Source organism: Cibotium barometz, chromosome 44 (assembly GCF_041138505.1).
Source record: "Cibotium barometz isolate CiBa-2024 chromosome 44, ASM4113850v1, whole genome shotgun sequence".
NCBI classification, from domain to species: domain Eukaryota; kingdom Viridiplantae; phylum Streptophyta; class Polypodiopsida; order Cyatheales; family Cibotiaceae; genus Cibotium; species Cibotium barometz.
Window position 1 is genome coordinate 46164955 of NC_141089.1, and position 21903 is coordinate 46186857.

Sequence of the window (21903 nt, forward strand, 5' to 3'; positions counted from 1 at the left end):
AGAGACAGGACAGACAGAGAGGCTCACACCAAGGAGCTGGCGCGTTTGCAAACACGACGACGATGAAACGAAGGAGTTGGCGCAATGACATTCATCATATTCGGAGGTGGAGGCGGCTGCTGTGCGACCTGCAGCCTGCAACCTAGGACCTGCAAGAGAGGCGGCCCATTCGTTGCATTAACCACGGTGGCTCATGCAGAGCTCTCCACGACGACCTGTAGCCTGCAACCTGGGACCTGCAAGAGAGGCGGCCCATTCGTTGCATTAACCACGGCGGCTCATGCAGAGCTCTCCACGACGACCTGTAGCCTGCAACCTGGGACCTGCAAGAGAGGCGGCCCATTCGTTGCATTAACCACTGCGACTCATGCAGAGCTCTTCACGACGGCTCATGTAGAGCTTATTACACGTGGCGCGCAGGCCTCAAACGAACGCCTGCAAATTCTTTTGTGACAAGTGGAGGGAGGCGTTAGCTCGGTTAAATATATAGAGATGACTCTTGATTCTAGAAAGAGATAATTTTGTTGTCATGGTACACACGTGTGCACTTGGATTCTTACGGTCTGGCTGCTACCTTCGCGTTTGTTAGTGGTGCAATGGTGCCGCCGCCCGCACATGCGGTGGTGGTGCAGGTTGTCTTATATTGATCCAGGGGACAAAACTTCTCTGATCTCACTCTCTTTCTCCCCCCCTCACACGCGCACACACACAGGCGGCGGTGTGTGTACACTATGTGTGTGTAGTTAGAGGAAGCGGTGTCCTGTATCTAGAGAGAGAATTGTCTGTATCTAGTCAGAGAGATACACGGGTGTTGTGCATGTATGCGGAGAGAGAGAGACAGCTGAGAGAGTATGCGTATGTATCCAGAGGAAGTCGTGTCTGTATGTAGATTGAGAGAGTTGTTTGTATTTAGTGTGTGAGAGAGACAAGGGTCGTATGTATGGGGAGAGAGAGAGAGAGAGAGAGAGGTGATTGTATGCATCTATCCTGGGAGAGGAGGCGTTGCGCATGTGTGTGTGTGTGTGTGAGAGAGAGAGAGAGAGAGAGAGAGAGCGAGAGAGGTATACTTAAGAGAATGCATGTAAGAACTCCAAATGCTTTGTGTGGGTTGAATTGGCTCTACACAAGAATTGAGGGTTGAATCCAGTTTCGCACCACAAAACCACGATCATGGCAGCATCACCAGCCACAGTGGAAATCACAACAGTGAAGCAGGAGCTGAGGAGACAATGCTGGCTTGCAGGCTCCATGATCCTCATCAACGTTCTGCAGTTCGCCATCCAACTCGTGTCGGTCATGTTTGTGGGACACCTCAGTGAACTCGCCCTTTCTAGCGCCTCCATCGCCTCCTCAATAGCTACTGTGACTGGCTCCAGTTTGCTGGTAGGACTGGTACCCCTTCATTGGATCTCATTTGCCAAGTCTCCTTCAAAATTTTGAATTTTATGATGATGACATGATAGGGATGACTACTTTGTGCTATGCATGATGGAGTTGATGACTCTTTAGAGGACCAAAGTTTGCAGGTGAAATCCTGCCCTCCAGCATGCCCGTACTGCTTCCACCGTTCTGTACTATACACTGCGATGCCATACAGCCTTTTTTTTCCCTGATCCTGCCATACCTATTGTTAGAGAATTCAATGTATTTTTGTAAAAATCAAACATATTAGGAATGTCAATTCTTATTGCTAATCCCATTTGCCAATGGTCTTAAACACTAGGAGCAAGAAAAAGTGTGCTAGTAGGCTGTGGGATTGAGCAGTAGAAATGTATGACACTTGCATATGAAGTAGTTTTGCGTACACGTCTTGTTTTCTTAATATGGTTTAGAAGATCTGTAGAAATGAGCATCTGTGCTCTTGTAGGAAAAAACAAGAAACAATATATGTTGATGACAGTGCATGCTGGATGTAGATGGGCATGGGTTTTGCCTTGGAGACATTATGCGGACAAGCTTATGGAGCACAACAATACAGCTTGCTTGGTTTGTATCTGCAGCGAGCATTGATTGTGCTGAATGCTACTGGCATACCTCTAGCGTTTGCTTGGGCCAACATGGAGCACATCTTATTGGCTCTTGGACAAGATGCAGCTATTTCAAAGTCAGCAGGCGAATACACACTCTGGTTAATCCCCACCTTGTTCGCCTATGCAACAGCACAGCCTCTTGTCAAATTTCTGCAGGCTCAAAGCATTGTCATTCCTCTTATGCTGTGTTTTGCATGCACATTCTGCTGCCACCTACCTATCTGTTATTTCATGGTATACAAGACCGGCCTTGAGAGCCGAGGGGCAGCCTTGGCCACCAGCATCTCAAACTGGATCAATGTGATGCTGCTTGCCGTGCATGTGAGATTTGCACCGTCTTGTGAGAAAACGAGAACTCCTCTCTCTTGGGAGGCATTTCATGAACTGAAGGGCTTCCTCAAGCTTGCAATACCCTCTGCTCTAATGATCTGGTATGTACTTAAAATTATACCATTACCTCTACACAGTGAACTATCACATTTCCAAGCATGGGCTTACCATGATGTTGATCATATACGAGCTGATATATGTTCTTTCATTTTGAACGACAGCTTGGAGTGGTGGTCATACGAAGCCCTTGTGATTGTCTCAGGTTTGTTGCCAGACCCAGAGCTGGAAACCTCAGCACTTTCAATCTGGTAAGATGAATCATAAAATGTGTTGGAAACCATTGAATTCAGAAGTGAAATGTACGTTTAAAGATCTACCTGGTTAGTTGTGTGCTTATTTGAGAATGTTTCTGCAGTTACAACAGTGCTGTGTTTGCGTTCATGGTTCCTTCAGGACTTGGTGCAATGGCAAGGTCAGTGGTATTGTCAAGGACAGATTGCAGAGCTAAACTCTTTGTTGCATGGCCATGATTTCTTTCATCTGGTTTAGTGACTTGATGTGATTGCTTGATGTTTGTTTAGCACAAGAGTGGCAAATGAGCTTGGAGCCGGACGCCCAGACGCAGCTCATCGGGCAGTTTATGTTGCCATGGCAATTGCTTCTTGTGAGGCTGTTGTCATGTCCACTACGTTTATTTCTCTGCGCAATGTGTTGGGACGAGCATACAGCAGTGAAGAGGAAGTCATCAAGTACATATCCAAGATGATGCCGGTCCTTGCCGCCTCCACCATTTTGGACAGCATGCAGGGACTTCTTTCAGGTATGCATTGTCATCTCTTGTGACTTCTCTCAGCTCCTTCTAGGAGTGTGTTTCTGCTAGGTGGTCGTGATGAGCGATTCTCAATGCTTTGTGCGTCTTTACCCTATGCTTTGCAGGTATTGCCAGAGGCTGTGGATGGCAGCGGGCTTGTGCATACATCAATTTAGTATCATACTATGTTGTCGGCTTACCATTGGCTTTTGTTTTAGCCTTTGTCTTCCACATAAAGGCTGAGGTATTCATTTTTGACACTTTCCTTGGAATGTGAGGTTGCCTTCATGCATAAATATGTTCGATTTTTTTTCCAACAAGCTTTGTTTCCCGGTGATTTGGCAGGGCCTCTGGATGGGGATAAGCAGTGGCTCAGTGGTGCAGTTGATAGCATTAGTGGCTATTACCTGTGCAACCAACTGGGAAGAAGAGGTGGGAAACTCCTTGTCTCCTTTTAATTTGTAGCATTATCAGGGTCTTTACAGACAGATCCTCTGCCCATCCAACAGGCAGGGGTGACAGGAGAGATCTCCTGTCGCCTATGCCTTTTTCATGGGTGTGGGTTATGTCTGTAAATCCCCTTAGCAGCACAGCCATTTAGCCATGAAATCAAGAGTAAGGCCAGCATGATCATGCATCCACATGTATATGTGCAGGCCATCAAGGCAGCAGCCCGAGTAAGCTCACCGTCTCAGGATGCAGTAGAGCCACTACTATTGAAATAGTGGGAACAAAGTGGAGTTCTTTGTGGTATCCCTGCGGTTAGAATTCTCACTAAAGCTTTCTTTCGCAGAGCACTTTGTGATCACGCACAAATTTCAATGAAGGCAAAGCAGGGATCACAAACTTGAGCAAGCAGACTCTGCAGATCTATGCAGAATTTTGAGACATCTTACCTCCATTTACTTAACAGTTTTAGGATTTCACAATGGGTTTAACCTGTTAACAAACTTGTCAGTTTAATAAAAGGTTTATCATGGCTTACAATAATTTTTTTTTTTAAAATCTCATTGGTCATTTCCCTGGTTGAGATCACACCTGATGATGTGCAGTCATGTGTATAATTTAATTTTGTTATCCTCTTCCAGGGTGACTAACATTTTCTTTTGGTTTCCCCAGTTTTTCACTTTCAAGGCCCATCAAATTATGGTTGCATCTTTTTCAGTTGGACCAGATAATGTGAGCTTTTTTCATATCAATGAGCTCATTAAGAATCTCTCTCTCTCTCTCTCTCTCTCTCGTCCCTCATAGGGAGATGTGGCCTGTGGGACACGGTAGACGCTGAACATATGCTTTTGTGACTCCAATGCGTACTTTTGGAATAAAGGAGCGGGTATTGAGGGGCTAATTTGCGATGCACACATTGTGCTAGTGGCAAAGACTTGGGAACATGATGCACAAAGGATCCGCAGCTCATGTGTAGCTTGCTCTCTATGGTAACCACAAATTGAAGAGCAAGGACGAGGAAATGGTGGTGTTGAATGCATGACTAGAAGAAATCCCAATTCAACGATTCCTATGATCAAAGAGGATATGCATAAGAGCTATACTTGGGCCCTGTTTGCTATACCTTTGCAATTACCTGTTTTTGTGGCAAGATGCACACTCCATATACTGAGTTGGGACAAGAAATTGTAGAACTCATATGTGAGAAAAGTGTACTAGTTGTGGGAGATATCAATGCATGCATTTGCCACCTGATGATCGAAAACAGATGTCAGTTTTGCCATGGCAGTAGAGACCCAGAAGATACTGACATCCTGGTTCAGGCGAGAACCTTAATAGATCAAAGGAAGCAGAACCACCAAGGAAGGGCAGAAATTCAAATGTGTGTAACACTATCGGTATGCTAATACAGAACGGAATGTCCCTGTGGTGAGGCACATATGGACATCCCAGCAAGGGAGAGAAACTCAAAAGATTGAAGGAAGTTGTACCGCCATGGAATGGATTGCCCCAATGGTGAGGCACACATGTGATGACTTGCATCAAACACAATGACAATAATGCAATTGATTACTTATTCCTTTCAGAGACCAGCATCCTTAAGATATGCAACCTTTCTTGGACCATCGGTGTTATAATTCAACCATAGACTGCTACTTGTCAAGCTTGCTGGTGTGCCATGGGACCTCACGACAACCACCATGGTCGAAGGGTAATTTGTGTATGACTTTGGATGCTCCGCATTCTCACAGATGCAAAGGCAATTTGTAGTCTAACAAGGGATAGAGCATGTTTGACAGAAAGCCAAGATTGTGGGAAACAGCATGGGATGCCACCTGAATGGACCTTGAATTGGATACAAGCTTTTGACAAAGAAGGGAACAAGAATCAACTTTTGAATGAGAATTACCGCTCTCTCACATACAATAAAGACACATTGATCACTGTATTTTCAAGTGTAGGTGCAGTTCACATCTCACACAAAATTGATGGGACCAGAAAGATTACAAGAGGTGCAAAGGTTCCAAAGGTTTCCTCACCTTGATTGGCTCAAATGCAATAATTAGGAATCATTCAAAAAAACAGCCATGATATTTCTTCTTTTTCGAACTCTGTTTATTTTAGATATCCATCTCACTATCTTCCTACGCATTGCTATTGCACTTTACCATGAAACTCCACCCATGTTTTGTGATGTCTTGGTCTCCCCAAGCCTTTAAGCTTCCAATTCTCCTACCACTATCTTCTTGTTCTCCTCAATGGGTCAAATCGGTTCCCTTTTCAAACTTTCACATTCTTGGAGGTTGGCCCAACACTCATATAATACTTCTGTCTATGTGCCAGCTACAGGACGTGTCAGTATTATAAAATGAAACAAGTTTCTCCTTCACATCTCTAGGGTATTATAAAACACAATGCTCTCACAGCATGTGGAGTGTGAGTTTGGAGAGCTTTTTGGAGCGAGCTTTTCTTTAGAACCACTCTCTCTCTACCCACACCTTCATACTTCTTCTCATTCTTCTTTTCTCCTCCCTCCTCCTAGTTTGTCCTAACCCAAGGTATTATAAAACACAATGCTCTCAAAGCACGTAGAGTGTGAGTTTGGAGAGAGCTTTTTGGAGCGAGCTTTTCTTGACAACCACTCTACATGCTCTCATAGCATGTAGAGTGTGAGTTTGGAGAGTGAGCTTTTCTTGACAACCACTCTCTCTCTACCCATACCTTCATACTTCTTCTCACTCTTCTTTTCTCCTCCCAGCTTGACCTAACCTAGGGTATTATAAAACACAATGCTCTCATAGCACGTAGAGTGTGAGTTTGGAGAGAGCTTTTTGGAGTGAGCTTTTCTTGACAACCACTCTACATGCTCTCATAGCAGGTAGAGTGTGTTTGGTTTTCTTGACAACCATTCTCTCTCTACCGATACCTTCATACTTCTTCTCACTCTTCTTTTCTCCTCCCTCCTCCCAGCCTGACCTTACTCGGCTTGCCCAACCTTCAATCCTCTCTCTCTATTCGTCTTTATGTGCTCTCTCTCTCTCTCTCTCTCTCTCTCTCTCTCTCTCTTCCTTTACATCTCTCCCGTGTTCTTTTCTTGCTCTCTCCTCCCTCTCTCTTGTCTCTCCCCTCTGTCGCGTCTCTCTCTCTCTCTCTCTCTCTCTCTCTCTCTCTCTCTCTCTCTCTTAAGACCCTCTGTTTTTCCCTGGACAGAAAGCAGGTGGGCACGGGCACGCAATGGACAGTGTGAATGGCATCCGTTTGGATTTGAAAAGAAAACAAGACATTGGTTTTTCGAGAGGAAACAAGACTTTGTTTTTGAGGAAACAGGCCTATGGTTTATGGGATACAGGTCTTTGGATTATCGGATACAGGTCTTTGGTTTCATGTGGAAAACATGTCTTTGGATTCATGTGAACAAGAAGTAGTTTTTTCGAGGTTACATGCAAGCTATGGCTATAGGGAAGGATATGTGGTACGGTACAGTCCTGCTGCTGTTTGGAAAAAGGTTTGAAGGATCCATAGTTGAGATGGAGAAGACCTTTGGAAAGCAGGGAGGTGTTGTACAGGTGTGTCTTCTCTATGGTATGTTGTGCTGTAATAACGAGAGTTCTCTTTTGGAAGTCCTGATTGTCACCGATCGTATCTTCATAGAGGCTTCATGGGTTCGGAAGACAGTTTCTTTCTATATTTAGTAGTGGTGGTCTACTATGCTTCATTAGGGACTTGTGCTTACCACTTGGGTGGAGTGCAAGCAGGTTTTGGGTGCCTAAGGTTGTATCAGATGAGGCTCAGACAGAAGTGGAGGAACTTGATGAGGTTCTTATTCCCAAGCAGATACTGGCACACAAGAAAGGTACGAGGTAAAGTTTCCCGTCACTATCTTGTGAAGTTCAAGAACTATTCATTGATCGATGCGAAGTGGATGGAGGAGGGTGACTTAGCAGATTCACCTCAAGTATTGTAGCTTTATCTTGATGTCTTTGAGTTGGAGCCAACTCTTGTTATGGCTCATCCAGGTTCAACATAGCATAGGTCTGGAGCATTGCTTGATGCTCAAGAGGGGGGTAGCACCTCCACTCCCTTGTTACAGACACGCTCAGTTTTCATCTAGGAGTTGTTGAAAATACAAATGAATAGGGTGTGTGCGGGAACAAGTCCTTGGTTAGAGGCTGTAAAAGAGAATGAGTAAATGTGAAAGAACCTGTGAAAAGGTAAGAAGAATCTACTAGGAGAGAATTAAGGGTAGCATGAGAAGATTTAGGAAGTCTGGGAAGTGTGGAGATATTCTGGGAAAAGTGAAGAGGTGGAGAGAATCATGGAAAAGAGGTGGAGTGAATCAAGGAGAAATCAGAGGGATTTGATGCTTGATGTAAACTCTATAAATTGAGGCATTGCCCTCATGAGAATTTGCTGGTTTTTGAGTATCCATGCCTACATTAATCTATTTGTCAATTACCTACTAATTACATCTTAATTATTTGCTAATCACTTTGTTAATGATGTTGTTTCTAGTGTTTGATCCACCATAGCTCATCACAATGCTCTAATTTTAACATGGTATCAGAGCCATGCCTAGAATCCATCATTTTGTGAGCTCATTATCTTGCTAATTATTTTGCTAATTAGGATTAGTAAAAAATTATAATTTTCCTCTTTTTTCAACTCACCTCTATCCAGTGGAGGAGCTCCCTCTCCTTGCACACATAAAATTAGGCCAAATCCTTCTAGCACATGATAGCCAACTCTATGCTCTTCAAGCTCATCCAAACAAAAGCGCAAACCGCCAAGGAACGAGGGAGAAATCACAGATTTACTAGGCACCGTTTTTCTGAGCTGATTTGGTTATTTCTACTTCCACAAATCAAATGTCTCTAATTCCTCTTAGCCCAAGGTGTTTTCAAGCATGCTCTACAAGTTGGTGAAGACAGAATTCAGTTTCATCAAGTCTACAATGAGATCCAAGCTCTTCATCAAATCTGCAGGTGACTTTGGTAAAACAGAGATTAAGCTTTCAATATTTGGTCAAATCTTGTGTTTATTGGCTTAATCCTCTACTAGACTCATTGCTATTGATGGCTTTGAAAGCATTTGAGCTCATTTGAAGTCTAAGGCACCAGATCTGAACTCCCTGCATACTCTGTTTTTTGTACACAAAACAGTGGATTAATTTACTAATCAGTGATTAATCAATACTAATCACTGTATTTTGGTATAATTGAGAGTTCAAATTAACCATTAGGTATCTGATACAGATCCCTATAACTTCAGATTGCAATTCGGAGTTGGTTTGATACTCCAACCATTCCGTACAAATTGGTTACCCTTGATTTAATGTAATTTCTGGGAAAATTGTGCTGATAAATTTGTGATAATCATCATTTTGCATTTAACCCTTGGTTAATGCTTATAAATCTCACTCAAATTCAAGATTATTCACAGCCAGAGTTGCATTTGGTAATGTGCATAAGAATGAATGCCATACGCATTATGTATTGGGCACATTACATCAGTGTAAATATGGGATCCGACACTGCCCTTGTCCAGAATAAGGCAAGAGGTAAGACCTTCCGCATAAATTTGGGTTTGCATTGCATAATGACACAAGATGAACATCAAAAGCCCAAAGAAACTGTCAGCAAAACATTGAAACATGTTGCTCACAGATGGAGCAAAAAGACCTGACGGACAAGCTCATGGCCCCAGCCATGAAAGAAGAAGAATATCTCTTTCCAAGAAGAAGATCCACACCAAGAAGATCTAAAGGAAGCATTGAAGGAAGACATGGACACGATAAGAGAAGCTGCCACAAGAAGAGAAGCTACCACCATAAGAAGACTGAAAGAAGAGACGGACGCGTGGAGAGAAGCTGCCACGACAAGAAGACTGAAGACAAGAGAAGATGTGAGACTCCAAAGAGTGAGGAGCCATGTGAAAATCTCTGAGAGAGAGAGAGAGAGAGAGACCCCACAACCCAATGTAACGTGCCCCAACAAAGTAAAACCACCTCTGAGCCACCGATGATGTAGGCCACGTGGTAGATAGATGTATGTGTGAGCACTTTAGTCAAGGTCGCGGGCAACTATAGTAAGCCTTGGACACATATAGAGAGAGAGTGTCAAGGACTATGAGTTTAGGGACTCGAGGCACTGGTCGTAGGCTATCAAGTAAGAGAGAAACTTGATATAGCTAAGTTTACTTGAGGGGAGGTGTAGACACTAGTCGCGGACTATCAAGTAAGGGGAGGCAAACTTGGTATAGGGTCTAGGTGTACTAGGAGTATTCACTTGAGGGGAGGTGTTGAAAATACAAGTGAATAGGGTGTGTGCGGGAACAAGCCCTTGGTTAGAGGCTGTAAAAGAGAATGAGTAAATGTGAAAGAACCTGTGAAAAGGTAAGAAGAATCTACTGGGAGAGAATAAAGGGTAGCATGAGAAGATTTAGGAAGTGTGGAGATATTTTGGGAAGTGTGGAGATATTCTGGGAAAAGTGAAGAGGTGGAGAGAATCATGGAAAAGAGGTGGAGTGAATCAAGGAGAAATCAGTGGGATTTGATGCTTGATGTAAACTCTATAAATTGAGGCATTGCCCTAATGAGAATTTGCTGGTTTTTGAGTATCCATGCTTACATTAATCTATTTGTTAATTACCTACTAATTATGTCTTAATTATTTATTAATCACTTTGTTAATGATGATGATTCTAGTGTTTGATCCACCATAGCTCATCACAATGCCCTAATTTCAACAGGAGTCACTTGGTGACATCTTTGTATTCACCCGAAGGTACTGGAGGCTGACAGTACATCTGCTTATGGGACGTCTATGATATTGTGTACTAGTTACATAAGATGGTAAAGTTGGGTATGATTCACAGTCGACCGCACCTTGAACTATAACTGCAACTATGGATAACTCTATGGAGGGCATAAGTCTTGCGAGCAGTCCTAGAGTTGGTTTGGTTTATGGATATATGAATCGAACTCTATTTGTGCATATATGCATACACTTTTTGAGGCATTATTGTATTCTGGTGCCATTGGATCCTGGTACCATTGAGAATACATTGGGTAATACTTTGGATTGTGTGGTGTGATGCATGTATATTGGTATGATACATCAAGTACTGTATTATATTCATGGATGCATCACTAAGTGTGACTCCTGCGGGATAGCCATGAGACATATGTGGGAAGTACTTCGTGGATGTATAGTTTAGATGCATTGAGTGCTGCTTTCATATGCTCATGTTGTACCTTGAGTCGTGGGGCCTGCAGGATGCCCGTGGGTGTAAGGCTTGCGAGCAGCCCTAAGACTGTTATTTTGGGAGTAGGTAGAGCATCTTGAGGAGCATATTGTTTGCGAATGCATATATGTGTCATGCATATGTTTGTCATATGTAGAATGATGCATGGTTTTGTTTTTGGCTAACAGAGGTTACATGTTTCCACTTGGTTTTAGACTTTTTCTATAGGTTCTGAAGGAACAAGCAAGAGTTATTTGTCACTTTGACGTGATGGTGTGGCCTTATTGTCCAAGATGATTGTTTCATCACCCAAATGCACTGGAGGGGCATTGCTTTTGTCATATGGGGAATCTTTGCTCATACGATGCCTTGCTGTGTTATTAAGTGCAATCAAGGACACTTGCTATTTTTCAAGAGGGGGGTATGTTACGACCCTGTGTTTTTCTCTGGACACAAAGCAGGTGGGCATGGGCATGGGATGGAGAGTGTGAATGGCATCCGTTTGGATTTGGAAAGGAAACAAGACATTGGTTTTTTGAGAGGAAACATGACTTTGGTTTTGAGGAAACATGCCTATGGTTTATGGGATATAGGTCTTTGGTTTATTGGATACAGGTCTTTGGTTTCATGGATACAGGTCTTTGGTTTATTGGATACAGGTCTTTGGTTTCATGTGGAAAACATGTCTTTGGATTCATGTGAATAGGTTCATGTGAATAGGTTGTAGTTTTCTCAAGGTTACATGCAAGCTGTGGCTATAGGGCAGGACATGTGGTATGGTATAGTCCTACTGCTGTTTGGGAAAAGGTTTGAAGGATCCATAGTTGAGATGGAGAAGACCTTTGGAAAGCAGGGAGGTGTTGTACGTGTGTGTCTTCTCTATGGTATGCTGTGCTGTAATAACGAGAGTTCTCTTTTGGAAGTCCTGGGTGAAACTATAAGGGATCCTATTGATGGAGGATTCTACAAGTTGTACTTTGTACACAAATTTGATCAAGTAAAGAAATATCACAAGGGGCGCCACTGCATTTTGGGGCCAATTGGTGTCCGTGTACTTTTTGCAGGAGCAATCTTGCTCCCCCTATTTGTTTTCTTTTCCATGTCCTCAAAGGTGTTGAAGTGTTTTGTGTGCGAGTGTTTGTTTCACCGCGTCACGTCAAGTTTCTGAAGGCCGGTTTCTCTCTCTCTCTCTCTCTCTCTCTCTCTCTCTCTCTCTCTCTCTCTCTCTCTCTCTCTCTCTCTCCATAAAGCTGAAGATCCCATGGACCCCAACAATTTACATGACTATTATGATTAGCCACACTGGCCAAACTTTATGGGTCAGTACTTGAGATTGAGCACAACACACTAGCAAGGAGACGTGGGCACAGAGCATGAGGACAAGTAGGCTTTCGCAGGTCATTCTCTACTTTGGATCACATCTTCACCCTCTCTGAGCCATCATAGAAGAGGCTGGAGCACAACACCGATGGGTTTATTGTTGCTTTGAGGATTATTAGAGGAGATCTCCAGTACCATTGGAGTGAAGCAAGGATGCCCACTATCTCCCACTCTCTTTGACCTATACATCAATAAGATTTCAGCCTTCATTGATAGAGGAGGGGGAGGAGGCGTATCACTACTAGTAGGCAATCTTGTTTCCATACTACTTTATGCTAATGACATTGTGCTTATTGCAGATTCTTCAGAGGCTCTCCAGACAAATCTTGACACATCACATGACTTTTGTGCATAGCGGTATCTCATAGTAAACCTTGGGAAAACCAAGGTTATGGTTCTCAACACATCTCATCTTTTCATATGGGTATCCCAATTGTCAGGACCTTTAAGAGACTTGGAGAAGAAATTCTAATTCTCAAGCACAAAATTAGAGCATAGCATAGACTTGAACAAATTAAAAACATAAACTTTAATTTAAAAAATTAAATGGATAAGAGAGCTAAGAGAATAAGAAAGAGATCATTGTCGACATAAGATTGGGTTGAATCTCCCCTGGTGGATGAGTTTGGTCCTTGTACCACTCACCCATATTTATATGTATTAGAAAGCTTGCTTTTCAAAAAGATAACTCCAAAAACAAAGCATAAGTGCTTTTAAGTTTTTAAGCATAAAAGCTCTATAAAAATATAGCAAGCAACAAATGTAAAGCATTGGGCCTATTAACAGTATAAAATATATATACAAAGGTTTAAGGCCTTAACCTTATAAAAATATTAATGTCAAAAGATGTTCACATGTCTTCCGAAATATCTTATAGTGGTTCAATATATGTTCCACCTGTGAGATTTAACACATAATCCGTCACTTAATCATTGCACACAGTTGATTAAATAATATAATCTTGACTATATCATATGAGTGCACACAGCTGATTAAACACATTAATCTTAGTGTGAAACCCCTTTTGCCCCTTTCGCGCAACGGATTCCCAGTTGCTAGCAACAACGGAAGTAGCTTCTTCTTACGCGGGGCAGGGTTTTCCACTCGGGGCCTTGCCCTCGAATGTCCGAACACGAGACTAATCTGGTGGTCATTCTGAAACCGAAATCGGGAAAAATTTCCTTGCCGAAAAATGGGAACGATTTCACCTTTTTGATTTTCTTAACAAATTTTCTAACGGGTTCAAGAGATTAAACTATCCTTCACCACTGACTTAATTTGAAGAAATCAACGCTTTTCCTTAACCGAAATCAGGCACAGCCATTGATCTAATCTTTTGAGGAAATCATCGCTTTTTTCCTAACCGAAATCAGGAACAGCCGTTGATCTACTCATTTGAGAAATTCTTCAGGGTTTTATTTAACTACTTGAATTCTAAGCGTATTCCTATTATTTCAATTTAATTATTAAAACTCCACTGGCCCATGGGTTAGCCACCACACCCAACCACTGGAATTGGTAGAACCAAACAATTACTCACCCACCCATAATTGAATGCCTTTTTTAACTTTTGCTTTCGAATACAGATATGCACACACTCCTCTTTAAAACTTTAACATGTAAAGTAATCCATTGACAAACAGTTATTGGTTACGGATATCATAACTCAAAATTTCCATTCAGTCTCTTGTTTCTCAAAAAAATAGTATCACTCTGGACTCTCTGTTGAGACCAACTGGTCAGCAACAATGAGATCCAGTAACAGATTACAATAATCATTTCGTCCATCATACCCATGCATCGTCTGGCCAGAACCCTCCAGGATCCTCTTTAGGTGTCTTGGCACTTCACTCAGGGAGCGTCGTCGGCCCTCGCCCATCGTACCGGAAGCACACCATTTTTCAGTTTGATTTTCTTTTGAATACAAGGAGTATTTCTTGAATCAGTATCCTCAAAACTTCTTGATCAGCATTCTGAATTTCATACCAGAATTTCTCGAATTCTATAACCTTGATCCACAGATCAATTCGAAGGGTCTCAAACTTAGTTTCAAATTTGGCAGGAGTTTTGAGGATATTTTTTTAAACTAATCACGTCTTCTTTCCTCGAAACTGACGAAATAGTTTGTGGTCTTGGGTCATAGTCTGATTCAAGGTTCGAGTCGGATAAGATTTTTCATGAACTATCTTTCTCAAAAAGGTTTGATAATTCACTTACTATTTTACCGAATTTCTTTCTTTGAATATACACTTAATTGATTTCTAAATTAGCTATGAATTCCAATCAGGAACGAATTAATCATTTATCTGAATAATTCAATCTCGATAGATTTCTTGAATTTTCTTTTTACAAATTGAGGATATAAAACGATAGAAATTTCTCTTTTAGAGTATTTAATTATTAATTTAATTATCAATTACTCATAAAATTTAAACATAGAATTTAAGAGAATTCTAATTTTGATAATAAAATTCTTTATGCATCTATTTATACATAAAAATCAACTTCAATGGGAATAACACTTTTATATAAAAGAAAATCCTTTTATGCATCTATTTATGCATAAAATCAATTTAATAGGAATAACACTTTTAAAATAAAAATAATTTCTTTATGGATCTATTTATGCATAAAAATCCATTTTTATAAGAATAACGCTTTTATAATAAAAAAATTCCTTTATGCATCTTTCTATGCATAAAAATCAAATTTAATGAGAATAACACTTTTATAATAATTTTTTTTTTCATTATGCATCTTTCTATGCATAAAAATCAAATTTAATGAGAATAATACTTTTATAATAAAAAATTTTCCATTAGGCATCTTTCTATGCATAAAAATCAAATTTAATGAGAATAACACTTTTATAATAAAATAATTTCCATTATGCATCTTTCTATGCATAAAAATCAAATTTAATGAGAATAACACTTTTATAATAAAAAAATTTCCATTATGCATCTTTCTATGCATAAAAATCAAATTTAATGAGAATAACACTTTTATAATAAAAAATTTTCCTTTATCCATCTTTCTATGCATAAAAATCAATTTCAATGGGAACAACACTTTTATAATTAAAAAATTCTATTATGCATCTTTCTATATATAGAAATTAAATTTAATAAGAATAACACTTTTATAATAAAAAAAATTTCTTTATGCATCTTTCTATGCATAAAAATCAATTTTAATAATTAATATCAGTGATATCCATGCATATTCATAGGTGAATATGTACATGGAGTAATTAGAATATTTCGTTTAGATGCAAAAATGGTGGGAATTACTCTTTTGGAATAACATAAAAACAAACTTTCTTTTCCATAAAATTTTAAAAAATTTTGCCATAACCTCCTTTGTATGGCTAACCATTTCTCATTTTTATCATTCTATTTTTGACTTAAATTAACCCAAATTAGATTTATAGAACTCTAGTCTACATAATTTTTTGAATTCAAGAGAGTAAACAATAAGAAGAGCTTAATTAATCTCTTAGTTAATCTATTTATAAGAAAAAGTGAGCCTCTAACCAAGCAAACTGATTCTAGAATTTTTCAGATCAGTTTGGTCAATTTTTACCATTTTTGGGTCAGTTCAGCTTACTCTTTTGATCTAGTTTTGAAATAGGAGAGAGAAGAGAGGAAATATCTCATTTTATTGATTTAAAATTGAGGGTAATGATGAGAAAAAAGGTGCCTACTTCATGAGGGGAGATCCCCACTTTGAGGTGTCAAAATTTAATTTTTAAATTGTTTTCTTTGGTCCTTAGTCCACTCTTCATCTTATGTGAGCATTTACTCATTTTTGGGGGGTTTTTATTTTATTCTTCAATTTCTCCTCCCTACATTTGGATTAATCTTATTGGTCCATAAGAACCTTAATCCAAAATTTTCAAAAAATCTGGACCCTTAGGCTAAGATCTTTTGTGCACATTATAATTTATTTCTAATGCACCTTAGGAATTTCTTTTTAAACTTCTGTTTTGGGGGAATTTATTTTAATAAGAAGGGATATTTTTCCATCCAAATATATCTAAAAATTAAATTATCTCTCTCTAGAATATTTTTTCTCTCTAGGCCAAAACAGGTTAAAACATGATCTTTTATTATTTTGAAAAGGGGATTGATTACAAGGGAAGAAACTAGATATCTTGAGGGCTGGGGAGGAATCTTACACTTAGTAGATATCATACCAGTACATACAACTGATTAAATACATTAATCCTGGTAGATGATATAAATAAAAGTCACATCCAAAATAAAATAATGTGCATCCCTATAGAGCTTATGACTAACATTCCCTTTTGCTTGGGTTGTAATTGACCTCAATTGTGTAGATGAGATTTTGGTAAGAACAAAAAAACATTTCTGGCATCCATTTGACATCTTCAAATAAGATGATTCTTGAAAGTCACAAGAAACTAAACATAAGTGTTACCTGTACCTGTAGTTATGGTCTCATGGTCAATAATAAACTCAAACAGAAAATGTTCTTCTTTATCTATAATGTTAAAAGATTCATAAAATTATGGGGGCTTATTTTACCATAGGTTACTTCCTTGTCCTTTCATTTTTAGAAGCATATGAGGTGAGACTTTATTTTCAATAGGTTTAGATATACTTGGATCAGAAATACGTTCATGTTCAGAATTACCCTCTTGCTCGAGAGAGAAGTTGTCATCCTCATGGTTGATTTGTGTAAAAAGTAAGCCTTGATAAAATTTACAAAAAGTAAACCTTCACAAAACCTTTGAAATTCTCTTCTTGCTTGTGGCCCTTGGTGCTTATTCTTTTTAAAAAAACAACCCTTTTGTAAGAGGCCTTGTTGATTATATAGGCTTTTGGTTTTAAGCCTTAGAAGGTTTTCAAGAAGTTTAAATATAAAGTCTTGAAATCTTGGGAAGCTTTTAAAAGCTTTTGAAGTTAAAACTTTAAATAGAGAAGCTTATAGAAGTTTGAAGCTTATATAAGGTATAAAGCTTGAAAGTGTTTCTTTATAGCAACCTTTTAAAGCTTCAATGAGAATTAAAAGCATAAAACCTTATAAAATATAGGTTGCAAAAAACAAAGCTTTGAAGCTTTGAAATATCAAGGCTCATAGATTTTGAGAGAAAGATTGTAACCCTTTTCAAAATCCCTATTTTGGTAAATAATATAGGTCTCTAAGAAACCCACAGTTTCAAACCAAAGTAATGCAAGACCTCTGCCTCAGAATAGGGAAAGTCAAAGAGAGTTGTTCCCAAATCGGCTGTCCACTTCCAAGGCAGTAACGCTGGAAGTGATTGAAGAAGAAGAAGAAGATGAAAGAGATCATACTCCACCTGCGAGATGACTAAAACCTTTTTTTAAAACCACTTCTCATCCCAAAATCACCTTTCATATCTCTTCAACCTCTACAAGATCAAAAGAGATGGATGCAATTAGCAAGATTTGAGCATCAGTCTTCTATTATTAAAGTTGCAAAAGCTTCAAGTTTCAAATTCAGATTTTGTTCTTCAAAACAAAATTTGGACCGGCTATGTTTTTCCCCTTTCTGTCTTTTCACAATTTGCTACATTGCGGCCGATTACCTTTTCCCTTCTTTGGATTCGTTCTACCCCCATCGCTTTTTCATGTTCTCTGCTTAGCTAATAGCCTTAGCTAGGCCAAGCTAAGCTTTAAGCTTTAATTATTAATAATTAAAGCTTTCATTATATTAAAGCTTAAAGCTTTTACAACAAAAGCTTCATATTCAAAAGTTTAAAAGCTTTATATTATACAGCTTTAAAAAAGCCATAAAGCTTACAATGCCAAAGCTTTTTTAAAAAAGAAAAAAAAAACAAAAACAAAAACACTTACTACTCTTAAAGTTTTAAAGGCTTCAAAAAGCATTTGCCTTAGCCAACACCCATAAACTTTATATCAAAGCTTTACAAAGGTCTACCTTTGGGATTTCCCTAATTTTGGCAGCTAGAAACCTGATTACTCTGGAAGGAAGGAGCTAGAGTTTGGAATCTTGATCCTTGATTTCCCTGCCCTGAAAACCTTGATCCAAAAGGAGTTGGACAATCCATACTGCGATGGACAGTTATGGCATTTCACTCCCTTTTTCAAGGGTGGAACTTCTGAAGTTGAATTCTAGGGGATTGAGTTTCGAGAAAAGGACATTTCTTCCATTCTGAAACTTCTCATATCCTGGGCTTGACCGTGATATCTCTTAGGTGGTGGAAGGTTGGAATCACCTTCTAGAACTAAAAACCTTTTGAAAGGTGATGGTGCTAGCTTTGGTGGGACCTTGACATCAAAGGCCTTGGAGAAATCCTTCGCCATCCGCACTGCTTGGGCCATGGAAACTGGCTTAGCGTTCTTCACCAAAATACTCAAAGGTTTTTTCAGTCCCTGAATGAACCTGGCCATCAGCTGTTCTTCATTCAACGGTGGCGTATTTGAGGAGGAGAGCGAACGCTTGGTGATATACTTCAATAGTTCTGCTCCCCTGGGTTAACTCTAAGAATTTGGTCATCTTTGTTTCCAAAAAGCTAGGAGGACAGAACCTCGTCCTCAGGTAAATTTTGAGATCATTTCATGTCTGGGTATTCCGATCCAGACGGTTTGTCTCGTAGTGGTTTCTCCATGCCACTTTGGTTGTTTCTACTATCTGCAGCCTTGTAAGAGCCATTTTGCTCTTCTCATTGTACCCGGTGACATCAAAGTACTCTTCCATTGCTTTGATCCACTTCTCCACAGCCTCGCTCAAGTTTTCCTCTTCACCCTTGCAAGGTCCAAGCTGCGAACTATGAAGAGTTTTACGAACATCCAAGTCGAGCCCTTCCTCATCGAGTTGGGGGTTATCATTTCTACCACGACAACCTCGATCCATGTTCCTAAAATCAATACGAAAAATCTTGTTAAGTCCCTTTATTTAAGATTCAAATCCGATTTTTGATTCATCTGATTCTGGGGTTCTTTAGATAGGTTGGATCCCCACATAATCATGGGATAAAGATACTCACATTATCAGATAACAATTTATTCAGAACATATCATTCTTATCTTTAACACAATAATGGTCTATTAGACCGAAATTTCCATCTGAACAGTACTCCATGGGGGATTTCAATTTTATAGATTTTTAATTTGTCATCCCTTAACTTGATTTTTAATTTGTCATCCCTTAACTTGATCCACTAGGTCAAGAGTTAATAGTAGCAATCTGTCAACACAACCCACTAATCTCATAGTGATTTGCTGAAGTCATTATCATCATTCTAGTTACAAACATCAACACAGGGACTTGTCCCATTCATCCTCATTGTGGTTCTCCATGGGGGATTTCAATTTTATATATTTTTAATTTGTCATCCCTTAACTTGATCCACTAGGTCAAGAGTTAACAGTAGCAATCTGTCAACACAACCCACTAATCTCATAGTGATTTGCTGAAGTCATTATCATCATTCTAGTTACAAACATCAACACAGGGACTTGTCCCATTCATCCTCATTGTGGTTTTGCTCAGTTTATTGCTTTTCAACCAAAAATTCAGGAATCATCATTTTTAAATCAGAATCCAATTCAACTCATCAGTTCTCAATCAGAATTTTAAAATCATATCAACCACTTTCGAATTCATCATCGGGATAGCATTTTAGCTTATAATTTCAAGATCTTAGATTTATTCGTATATACTGCCAGTAAAGAGTTGCAGTTATATCCTCGGTATATACGGGTAGTCACGGTCCTTGGAACTATAAGGTAAATACCATCATGTCTAGGCCTCAAGCAAGTCAGGGATTCCATACAATTGCAGTACTTCCATCTGAAGACCCAATTATCAAATTAAGAATTTCATTCTGAATATCAATTTGTATGAGTTTCATCACACAATTCCAACCTTTTCCTGCTACTTCATAAATTTATGACATTTTTGGCTTCTCGGTTGATCCACTTTAGCCAATTTGCTCTGATACCAGCTGTGAGATCCCTGTCCCCACCGCGCAACAAATTCAGGGGTGCTAGCAGCGAAAGTAGCACTTCTTGCGCGAGGCCGGGTCCCACACTCGTAGCCTCGCCCACGAATATCCGGAAAAGAGACTAATCCATCGGTTCGAACCCGGAAAAACTTCCCTTGCCTGGAAAGCACGGGCGATTTCTCCAGGATAACTTTTCTCTAACGTAGTCAAAAGCCTTATCTAACAAAACTGATCTGACCAAACTCGAAAGTCCCATAATCAGATCAAGGAAAAGATTGCACTTGGATCATAGAGACCAACGCTTTTTTCCTCATTGAGAGGCATAGCCGTTGATTCTTTTCCATAGAATAATTTTTGTCCGGGATCTACTTCATATATCGTACCATAATAGAATTGAGTCTCAATTTAGGGATCCATCAGTCCAGCCTAACCCCATCTAGTCCTATGGGTTAGCCAACCACCTAGCCAACCGCCCAACCACTGTAGTGATGGGATCCAATTAAGATTTTGGTTAGGTTTTGTCCCAGGTACTAGGGAAAAGAGTTCCCAAGCCCCCTAGCTGGATATTCATGCAAACTTAAACTAGTCACACCACTTACACACCCAATATGAAATTGCCTTTTTCTCAGCATCATCTATCTTTAAAAACAATCATTCAATGAAACGATTGTCTCACTGATCATAATCCTCAAAATCTCCGGTTGAATCCTTATTTCCAATCATTCCTTCATCGGTGTATCTATGGCATCATTGGCGACCAGAACGCTCACCACCTGACCACTCAGGAGCCTTTTCGATAGTTCCTAGCTCATAGTAACCGGCAATATATTCACATATCAAAATGGAAACTTCGTTGAGAATCAGCAAGATCAACCAACGGATCCATATAAAAGGGCCATGGACTCATCCGTTGGAGGACAAGTAAGGTCAATCAACTAGATCCATGCCCGAATTCAGAAAACAACTCTTACTCCTTGTTCCAATATCTTTCACGATGCACGTGTGGGTATCGTCGGCGACCCAGAGCCCGAGCACAGTATGGTCAGCACCCTAGGATCCTTTGCAGGTGACCTCGCGCTTCACTCATAGGCTGCTTTCTTGGTCCCTCATCCATCGTACTGGAAGCTCACCATTTTAATCGAACCGAGGCTGGTCAAGACCTTGGCTGACCTTGCTACGCGAGACGTCCTCCGTCAGCTATTGCAACTTTATCAGCTAGGTCTCCACGACCTTAATCACAAGACAGTCAAAACGCTTTCCTAGAATTCTTGACATAAAATAATCATTTAAAAACAGGCCATAAATACAGTTTCTATAACGAACTCTCGTCTTTCCATAATAATCAACATTACTTAATCCACATTCGTTTCATATAAATTCCCATTCTCATCATTTTCCATCTCATCACTTCTTTCCTCAAATATCCTCATCAGATCTCATCCACTCGCATTTACCCACATTCTCATCAGATCTCATCCACTCGCATTTACCCATATCCACATCTCATCACATCATATTCATCCACTCGCATTTACCCATATCCACATCTCATCACATTAGATTCATTCACATCTCATCCATTCATATTTACCCGATTCGTATCACATCACATCCATTCATATTTACCCGTTTCGCATCACATCATATCACATTCATCACATCTTGATTCACATGACATCACATCCATTCTCATCCCATATCATTCA

The 21903-nt window shown here is 39.8% G+C and overlaps 1 protein-coding gene across 3 annotated transcripts; it reads left to right on the forward strand.

Moving 5' to 3' along the window:
* The first annotated feature begins 554 nt into the window (after positions 1–554).
* LOC147613357 (protein DETOXIFICATION 16-like) lies at positions 555–4153 on the forward strand. Of its 3 annotated transcripts, none has more exons than XM_086782096.1 (9): positions 555–968; positions 1058–1383; positions 1917–2461; positions 2582–2668; positions 2776–2832; positions 2942–3180; positions 3297–3415; positions 3517–3603; positions 3828–4153. In XM_086782096.1, exons 2-9 carry the CDS (start codon positions 1171–1173, stop codon positions 3894–3896), a joined length of 1416 nt encoding a protein of 471 aa, XP_086638222.1. In that variant the 5' UTR covers positions 555–968; positions 1058–1170; the 3' UTR covers positions 3897–4153. The 3 variants fall into 3 exon arrangements, with proteins under 3 accessions (XP_086638222.1, XP_086638221.1, XP_086638223.1); XM_086782097.1 differs by lacking the exon at positions 555–968 and adding an exon at positions 1464–1526 and having other exon boundaries at positions 1267–1383; XM_086782095.1 differs by having other exon boundaries at positions 555–1383.
* The last annotated feature ends 17750 nt before the right edge of the window (positions 4154–21903 follow it).

Excerpts from the sequence above, each read along its gene's own strand:
- LOC147613357 (XM_086782095.1), top strand. The coding sequence starts at position 1,171 with ATGGCAGCATCACCAGCCACAGTGGAAATCACAACAGTGAAGCAGGAG. Across the intron at positions 2,669-2,775 it reads ACCTCAGCACTTTCAATCTG|TTACAACAGTGCTGTGTTTG; the intron begins GTAAGATGAATC and ends ATGTTTCTGCAG. Across the intron at positions 3,416-3,516 it reads TCTTCCACATAAAGGCTGAG|GGCCTCTGGATGGGGATAAG; the intron begins GTATTCATTTTT and ends GTGATTTGGCAG.